General features: G+C 49.3%; 5 protein-coding genes across 5 annotated transcripts; 2 read left to right on the forward strand and 3 right to left on the reverse strand.

Moving 5' to 3' along the window:
• Positions 1-54: 54 nt before the first annotated feature.
• On the reverse strand, positions 55-948 carry N7446_003866 (putative GPI anchored cell wall protein (Dan4); the record flags this gene model as incomplete). Its single annotated transcript, XM_058512615.1, has 1 exon — positions 55-948. The coding sequence occupies one exon, from the start codon at positions 946-948 to the stop codon at positions 55-57; it is 894 nt and encodes a 297-aa protein (XP_058373944.1).
• A 671-nt stretch (positions 949-1,619) lies between these two features.
• N7446_003867 (tyrosinase family protein) lies at positions 1,620-2,733 on the reverse strand (the record flags this gene model as incomplete). The annotated part of the gene is made up of 4 exons (XM_058512616.1): positions 1,620-2,331; positions 2,377-2,499; positions 2,553-2,677; positions 2,731-2,733. The coding sequence occupies 4 exons, from the start codon at positions 2,731-2,733 to the stop codon at positions 1,620-1,622; spliced, it is 963 nt and encodes a 320-aa protein (XP_058373945.1).
• A 1,464-nt stretch (positions 2,734-4,197) lies between these two features.
• On the reverse strand, positions 4,198-4,794 carry N7446_003868 (YbhB/YbcL family Raf kinase inhibitor-like protein; the record flags this gene model as incomplete). Its single annotated transcript, XM_058512617.1, has 1 exon — positions 4,198-4,794. One exon carries the CDS (start codon positions 4,792-4,794, stop codon positions 4,198-4,200), a length of 597 nt encoding a protein of 198 aa, XP_058373946.1.
• A 439-nt stretch (positions 4,795-5,233) lies between these two features.
• N7446_003869 (sterol desaturase family protein) lies at positions 5,234-6,019 on the forward strand (the record flags this gene model as incomplete). The annotated part of the gene is made up of 1 exon (XM_058512618.1): positions 5,234-6,019. The coding sequence occupies one exon, from the start codon at positions 5,234-5,236 to the stop codon at positions 6,017-6,019; it is 786 nt and encodes a 261-aa protein (XP_058373947.1).
• A 467-nt stretch (positions 6,020-6,486) lies between these two features.
• Positions 6,487-8,640, forward strand: N7446_003870 (sodium:solute symporter family protein; the record flags this gene model as incomplete). The annotated part of the gene is made up of 2 exons (XM_058512619.1): positions 6,487-7,387; positions 7,454-8,640. 2 exons carry the CDS (start codon positions 6,487-6,489, stop codon positions 8,638-8,640), a joined length of 2,088 nt encoding a protein of 695 aa, XP_058373948.1.
• Between the last annotated feature and the right edge of the window lie 348 nt (positions 8,641-8,988).

Genomic DNA, 8,988 nt, shown 5'->3' on the forward strand with positions numbered 1-8,988 from the left:
CGGTGAAATGGATAAAAATGCAGAATGGCGAGATAATATCAAATCTGAGGACAATTACAGGGCCATGGCGACCATGACGGCACCACCGATGATGGCGACCACCTCACGAGTCAGATCAGTGGTCAGCGAGGCACCACCAGTCTGCAGACCGGGGCGGGCAGTGCTGCCACTGCCCTCAGAGGAGCCGGTTGCGGTGGGGTGGACAATGGTGATCGAGGTGATGGTGCTCACACTGCCATCAGGCATGGTAGTGGTGCTCTTGTAGGTGGAGGTGTAAGAGCTGGTGTTCTGGGTAGTGTGAGTGGTGGAGGTGGTAGAATGACCGTTAGTGGTGGATGACGAGCTAGATGAAGTGCTCGTGGCAGTCGTCAGAGTGGATGGAACACTGGTAGTGGTAGTATGAGCACTCTGGGTGGTTGAGGGCACAGAGGCAGTGGTAGTCGGCTCGGTGGTGGTGGTGGTGGTATCATTGGAGACCGAGCGAGTGGTAGTGCTGGAGCTAGAGCTGGCCGAAGTTGTTGGCTCTGCAGTGGTGGTGGGCTGAGCACTGGTAGTGGGCTCACCAGTCGAAGCCGAAGTGGTGGGGTTGGCCTCAGAAGTGGTGGGCTCGGTGACTGCCTGGCTGGTGGTCACGCCAGCAACAGAGGTAGCGGTCTCAGGACTGGCGGTGGCATTGTTCTGTCGCTTGGCAAGACGGATCAGAGTAGCAATGGCAGGTTCTTCGCCTTGAAGCGCCTCAGCGGCGTGGAAGTCAGTCGGGAAAATTCCATGGCGAAACTTGGCGGAGAGAGCATGCAGAGCATCGTGGAACGAGGTGGCCTTGATATCGGCAAGCGCTTCCTGGAGAGACTCACGGGGGGTGACATCCTCGAGCTGGTCAGCTGCAAAGACAACAGACAGGACGAGCAGCGTCACGAAGAAGAATTGCAGAAAGTTGATTCGCAACATGACTGATAAGCAGATTGGAGATTTGGAGATCGGAGAGGTGGAGATGGAGATGGAGATGGGAGAAGTGAGGAGGAGTGAAGAAGAGAGACGAAGAAGAAAAGAAAAAGGTGAAAAGATAAACAAAGATGAGATGTCCCGATTTAGCAGGAACAGAAAATGAGAAAGAGCTACCGAGAGTGGCGGCGATGAGCTTCGATTTCTTGTTTTCGGGCTTTTCTCAACACTAGCGATAAAGACTTGTTAGCGTCGGAGTGGGCTTTTTTAGCTCCCATGGAACTTCTATGAATTGTCTCGGATCGACCGATTGACGTTTGACGCTTGACGCTGAACGCTTTCCACTCAGAAATCTCAAACGTATATTCCATGTATTACCCGAGTAAGCACAGAATAAGGCGTTACATGCAGCTTGTTGCGCAAGAAACTCTGACGCCGACAGTTGCCAGTTCATCGTATCGGGATCCACAGGCCCCATTGGCCTGGTCTCACTGAAAATAGCACAGAATAAATAGAAGTCGTGTCGTCAACTATTGATTTCTGGCATTTTAAAAGGGGGTGACTCAAATTACGTCCCTGGAACTATGTAAGACTATTTTCATTAATGTACAATACTCCGAGCGTTCTCCATCATCCCATGCCGAATCCGAATCGGGACCCCGTATTAGGCTCCAGGCTCAAGTATACGAATAACAATAACCTCCCCTCGTCGGATCCATAGAATCACGAATCGAGCGCGGCCGATCAAGAACCCCGAACTGCATCTCCGTATCCAACGTAACAGGAATCCCACCGGGCGGGTCGAGGATAGTACTAGTGCCATTAAGTGCGAACCTGCGATGCCGTTCATCCCGAGCCTGCCACTGACCCCACAACCGGTCAATCATACCATGATGCAACATGAAAGCCGGATCCTGCGGCGAAGCAAACAAATCCTGCAACGTCACGCCGATACTGAAATGGCCGCCGCCGTGGACGCCCAGGACTCCCTCAGCGTTAGGGGGCCAGTGGTTCATGACAGTTTGGAAGTCGATGATATCGGTCGAGGCGAGGAGTCTGTCGACAATAGTTTCGTTGTTGTAGTTTGTGCTGACGAAGTTGTTTAGACTTCGGTTGAAGCAGTGGGGGTTGTAGTCGAAGGCTGGTGCTGGGATTTCGGTGAACGAGGTAAGAGCCTGCCGTGAAAAGGGTCCTAGGTGGAGTTCCATGTCTTTGAATGGTCCGCAGCGGACACAGCCGCCGCCGCTTCCCCTTGGTAGGGTTAAGCTGCCGCCTTGGATGCTTTGTTCTTCCGGGTTGTATTCGCCGTCGCCGGAGAGGGAGCTTGCGCTGCAGTCAAAGAGGGGACTGGCGGCGAGGTTGTTGGCCCAGTAGGGCCAGTTCCAGTAGCTGATATTGTCAGTTTGGCTGGAGTAAACGGAAGGGTTGACTAACGGAAGTTGGCCATTGTATCCGCATTCATCTTGGAGAGCTGTCTCCCAGAGCCAGAGGAAGTGTCGGTGCCATGGCAGAAACAGACCGCTATAATGGATGTTAAGTGTGTAGTTAATATGAGTACTAGATAGTTCATGTCAGTACGCAAGGAAAAGTAGAAACATGGACTAACATACGCCACAAAATCATCAAAACGGTTCCGAACACCGGGGAACTCCTCTCTCGGGAGCTGCTGGGGCTGCTTCTGCATACAAAGCACGGCATCTGTATATTCAATTCGCTCAGCAGATGTCAATTCCCCCTATTTGATATCAGTTAACGCGAAACCACACAGGAAAATTCAGCAGTACAAACCATTCTTTCCGAGTAGCTTGATTGTTCGGACCACACCACTCAAACTCGAGATCCGGCAATAACGAAGCACCAACAGAGCCCATCCAAAGAGCAACAAGCAAGGAAGAAAACGCAACCATACTGTCAAACTGACAATCTAACAACCCACAATCAATTTGTGGACAATATTTTTCCAACTACAATATCGTATTTCCCGACCTAGGCAATGCTTTATAGTCCTTCGACTCCCGGACCCAACAACAGAAGCCTGCATCCCTTGTATGATCTGTAACTAAATGGATACTTCCAAAGTTCAGCTATCTATCTCACCAACCAAACCCAGAATATCAACAGGGCCAAGGACAATGCAACCTAAGTGGGCTCTGGTCCCGTGCGGGTGTGAGCTGTCACCCTGCAGGGATTGAAATGGCGTGAACTATAACTGTCCATGCAGCGACAGAAGGGAAGGGGGCTTATAGCATGGTGAGAAGCTTGAAAGTGGGCATTGTAAACGATTGCCCTATTGTTGGTTGTGATTTTCATTTTGTTTTTCGTGGGGTCTGGGTCGGTTCTAGACACTATGGTCTTGGCTTAGGATGCATTAGGGTGTCGAGCTGCATACTTGGCTCCATATTTGGTCAGAGGTTGAAGCGTAACAGGCGGTTTTTATTTGGAGAATTGCAAATTACAATTGTATGTGATAGTTTGCTGTGTTAATTTACTGTACCCTCCGTGGGCATATTGGTTCGCATTTAAATGCGTGTCGTCTGATATACACATCAAACTGGTAGGCGTTGTTGGGATATGTCCCGAGTCCTACAAATTGTGGAATTTTTACTTTGTTATCGGCTTTCTATCTCTATTTCGATCTCTTTCTTGACCTCTTTTCCATCTGCATTATGCCTTGTGCGTGATTTCAACTGCATTTATGGATTGTAGCCAATGGACTGCAAGCGATGGGATTACCGGGAATGGAAAGCATACATGTACGAGACATTGTGCATGTCCATAGCAGTCGAGACAAGAACCATTGCTTTTTCGGGCGTAGTGTTCCTTGTCGTGATATTTCCGCCAAACCCTGTCATACCCCACTGTCATTGTCGATCTTCTCGGTTGGTCTGAAACACACATGGCATTACTGTAGCTCGTATGCATGCATGGAAGTCATACTAGACCCGACGGGTCCCACAACAGTTTCACAACCTAAGCAGCTGTTTACACTTGGATGAACACCATCGCAAGTTTAAAGTGCACTTCTCATGTCAGAAGGTGTACGTCAATTATAAAAATAGCTTCAACACGTAAAGAAAAAGTAAAAATACGCGTCTCCAAACACAGAAATAGCATCACATGCCTCTTGCATGGGTATGAATGCAAGAAGGATCACCGAATGTGTGATGAACAACGCCAGGAACAAGCACCACAAAACCACTATGTATGTACATGTATAGTAGCCCCCGCCAAGGCAAATCCCGCCGAAAATCAATTTCATTTCCTCTCATAAACACCAACCCACTCGCCCCATCCAGCAACCTTCCCATCAATCTCGCGCGACATCTCCTCTACAGTAGGCAACAAACTCAACTTGCCAGGATCGACCGGCTCGGTAAGAGCGACTAGGGTGAAAAAGTACCGATGGGGTCCATGGCCGAGTAATGGCCGAGGAGGGATGTAGACATTTCCTCTGCGGTTCTTGCCATATCGGAATCCGCCCTTCAGAGCACCCTGCTCCGTAGCAGCCTCGACATCCTCAGCAGAGATGGCCGACTTCGTCGCCGCTATTCCGTAGAAGACACCGTGGATAATAGGATTAGGTAATGGTGCATCAGGATCCTCGTTGATGAGCAGATACTGTTTGATCTCGGGTGATGCCGTTGGCCAGCTCAGGGCCGGGAAACGACCCACCCCGTCTGCGGAGTGCTCTTCGTCCAGTTGGGATCCTGTTGGGCCTACTTCTCGGCATTCAAGGCTGATCGTTGGTTCTGGGAATTGGGAGAATGCAGGGCCCTTTGAGAAGAGTTTGGCATCGCGGCCTTTGCTGTTTGCGAAAAGCCAGCTTACACTGTATTCGATGTAGTTCTTCATCTGGGTTGGGGTCAGTAGATCAAAGAGGCTTAAATATGTAGCGATACTTACTTTGAGGTGTAATTTATCTTCCAGGAATGAGTGTTTAAGAATGCTTCACAGGCAAGGGACAAGAAAGTGTGAAGTGACTAGTCTGTCTGCATATTTATTGCCTTCCTTCCGTTTTCGGCCCGTTAACGGGATTGTACTTCATTAAATGTGCTCTCTTGAGCTTCAATTTCACACAAATGTACCATCCAATCGATGATCGCAAGTTGAAAAGTCCCTAAGTTTTCGGCGTTCACATGAGATCGAACAGGTAGCCGAGCCGTAGCCACTGCGGGGGCAGATTCCGGGGAAAATATATAAACTCGAGACCCTGCAAAATTTGCCCTCAGATCAGATCTTGATCCCAGATCTCACGTCTCAAATCTGAGGTCAAATAAATTTACAATCCACCATGGAGATTCTCCATTCCTCTCTTGACCAGTTGCTACTTCAAGCCTCGGCTTTCTGGGTCCACGTCGTGAACAGTCACTCACCACAGAAAATCGAGTTCGTGGGTACGCTGTTCGTCCAAGTCTTAGCATTCTGGCTACCATCTCTCTGTTATCTCTGCTTGGATGTAATTGCACCGTCTTTCTCCGAGCGTCACAAAATCCAACCAGCGCCCAAGCAACCGACACGTCGCGAGATACTTCGCTGCTTCAGCGTTGTAGCCCAGAATCAGATCTTGTCATCTGTGCTCCATATAGGACTGCTATTTGCATCCAGCCAAGCTGGCACAAAGTCCTCATATCGCGTTGAAGCATCATTCCCAAGCATACTCGAGATCGCCCGCGACGTTTTCCTCAGCCTGCTGATGCGCGAGGCTTTATTCTACTACAGCCACCGACTGCTGCACATACCATACTTCTACGTCCGTATTCACAAGAAGCATCACCGCTTCACAGCTCCAATCGCCCTCGCTGCACAGTTTGCACATCCGCTCGAGCAAATCTTTGCCAATGCATTGCCCATCTCTCTACCACCGCAGTTGCTTCACAGCCACGTCCTGACATTTTGGATATTCTTAGCTTGGGAGCTCTTCAATACCGTGACTGTCCACAGTGGGTATGATTTCTTCCATAACAAAGCCAAGATGCATGACTTGCACCATGAGAAGTTCAATTTAAACTATGGGTCCGTGGGACTGCTAGACTGGGTGCATGGGACGAACAAATTGGAGAAGCGACGCACCGATTAAAGGCAGTCGGTCATTAGCTCGTTTTTTATTCGGAAACATACCCAAAGCTTTGCATATACTCCAACCAAAACGATGTTGCTTCTTTCCCTGACTCTTGCCCTTTATCCGTTTGCCCTGCCGATATTCCCCGTAGCATTTGGAGCAGCTTATTCTCGAGTTGCGAGGATAGAGTACAGGAATCACCCACAGACAAGTCTACAGCTTATCTCCAGGCCTAAAGAAGCAAAGATCTCTCTAATTCGTGACTCCTCCCCTGCTTATCGTCTCCAACCTACCCCAACAATGATAAGTCTATCAATTGGGGTAACCTGCTATCACGGCGATCACATCCAAGAGAAGAGGAGAAGAGTCTACAATGTACACCTCACTACCTCGATAAGCAAATATATAAATAATGGACTTCGACTACGCACCGCGACAATCCAAACCCCAACCCAACCCACCATAAACGGGAAAAGAAAACAAAAATGGGCTCCGAACTCCAAGTCCTACCCCCAGGAGCAGGCTATGGCATAGTAATAGGAATAGGCGGAATCTTCGCCCTATTCATGCTTGGCCTAACCTGGCTCCAAAACAGATACACACAATTCTCAACTCACTCCGCCGAGGAATTCAACACAGCCTCGCGATCCGTCAAACCAGGCCTGATCAGCGCAGGCATCGTCTCCTCCTGGACATGGTCTGCGACCCTCCTAACAAGCTCGACCTTCGCCTACAACTATGGCGTGTGCGGACCCATGTGGTATGGCGCCATGGGCACCCTCCAGATTCTCATGTTTGGCTTAATCGCTATCAAGATTAAATCCAAGGCAGCTGGGGCGCATACCATGCCTGAGATTGTCTTGGCGCGACATGGAAAGGTGGCGCATATTACGTATCTTTATCATGGGCTTGCGACGAATATGCTTGTGGGTGCTTGTTTGGTGCTGGGTGGTGCGCAGGTTGTTGATGCTCTCACTGGGATGAATGTGTATGTGGCGACGTTTTTGATTCCCGCTGTTGTGGCCGCGTATGTTATTGCCGGGGGTCTGAGGTCGACGTTTATTGCGGATTATACTCATACTGTTATTTTATTTGTGGCCATTCTTGTTTTTGGGTTCTTGACTATTACCACTAGTGATTTGGTGGGAAGTCCGGCGAGGTTGTATGAGTTGCTTCAGGAGGCTTCGGAGAAGATGCCTATTGATCGGAATACTGAGGGTTCTTATTTGACTTTTCGTTCTGTTGGGGGCCTGATCTTTGCGTTTGATCTTTTTGTTTCGGGTTTTACGACTGTTTGGCTAGATCAGGCCTATTGGCAGCGTGCTATTGCTTCTAAGCCTGAGACTTCGGTTAAGGCTTATATCTTTGGTGGGCTTGCTTGGTACGGTATGTTGGGATCTTCAGCTCTTTCGGCAGAGTATAGACAATTCATGCTGACCTGTGGGCTTTAAGGAATCCCCTTCGGCTTCGCGACAATCATGGGCCTTGGATGCGCTGCTCTAACAGGCGATCCTCGTTTCCCAACCTACCCAAACGCATTGACAACCGCCCAAGTTGAGTCTGGACTCTCAGCACCAGCAACAGCAATCGCCCTGCTGGGAAAGGGAGGAGCAGTCTTGATGCTAATTCTCCTCTTCATGGCGGTAACCAGCTCTACATCCGCCGAGTTGATCGCCGTCTCTTCTCTCCTGACATTTGACATCTATAAAACTTACTTCCGCCCCAATACTAGCTCTGAAGCACTGGTCCGAGTCAGTCATTGGGGTATTGTGATATATGCCATCGTCCTAGCCGTATTCTGCTGCATCCTCAACGCTGCAGGTATCAGCTTGACATGGGTCCTGACCGTTCTGGGTGTTATTGTCGGCGGTGCCGCATTGCCCGTCGGCATGATTCTACTCTGGGAACCAATGTCAACAGTCGCAGCCGTTGCAGCGCCATGGATTGGATTCCTCTGCGGCATTACAGTGTGGTTTGTCACGGCCTACAAACGGTCAGGGACGATTAATGTCGCGACTACTGGCGAAACGACAAACGCCCTAGCCGGGAACCTGGCTTCGTTTGGCGTGGGATTTATCATGGCTGTGGTCCTTACCTTTGTATTCCCCGGAAAGCACGCCGATCCCAATGCTCAAGCTCTCGCTGGTGTTGCGGTTTCTGTTAAAGAAGAAAATCCTACATCTGAGACTGGACGGGCTACCGCTGCAGACAAGGCTCAAACACACTCGATCGATGAGAAGACTACCCCACCCCCGATCTCGAGTGATGTTTCACCTGCTCCAACCACTAGGAATGAACTGGTTGATTATCTCGAGTCTCATGACATGGAACCGATGGATCCGGTTCTTGTTAAGAGGGGAGAGCGAATTGCGTTGACTGCCAACGCGGTATTCTTTTTCGGCGCGGTGATATTAGTACCGTTTGCTCTGTTTGGGAGCAGTTATATTTATAGCAAGACGTTTTTTACTGGTTGGGTTGTTGTTTCCTTCATTTGGATCTGGATCAGTGTCTTGATTTGTGTGGTGTGGCCTGTGGTCGAGAGTCTGGGGGCTTTGCGTGGAATCTCATCGGGCTTATGGATGGATTTCAAGTCATTGCTGGGATATCGCAAAAAGATGGGCAATAGCGAAACAGTATGAGGCCATTTAAAGGGGATCTCTCGTGTACTTGTGATCGTCGGTCGATCTGAAGTTACATATACTGTTTTGTTGGACCCTTCATTTTTATAATTTTTATACTTGTTACATGTGCAGTCCGTCAATGCTCTAATGCCAATTTCAATTTGATCATTCCCATGGTTTCAAAGACACTTTGAATCAAACAACCACATGTGATTGGTACATATTCGAGGCATCTGTCTCAGCCTAAGTATAGAAAAGTGAGCAAAGTGAGCCGAGACGTGCCCACAGTGGGGTATAACGGAATGTTTCAGCCAATGAAGGATATTAATTCACCCCCAGGATTCTAGAATCTGACTGGCCTGTGTG

This window comes from Penicillium canescens, assembly GCF_028828765.1.
Source record: "Penicillium canescens strain IBT 15451 chromosome Unknown utg000003l_segment0_segment0, whole genome shotgun sequence".
In the NCBI taxonomy this organism is placed as follows: Eukaryota; Fungi; Ascomycota; class Eurotiomycetes; order Eurotiales; family Aspergillaceae; genus Penicillium; species Penicillium canescens.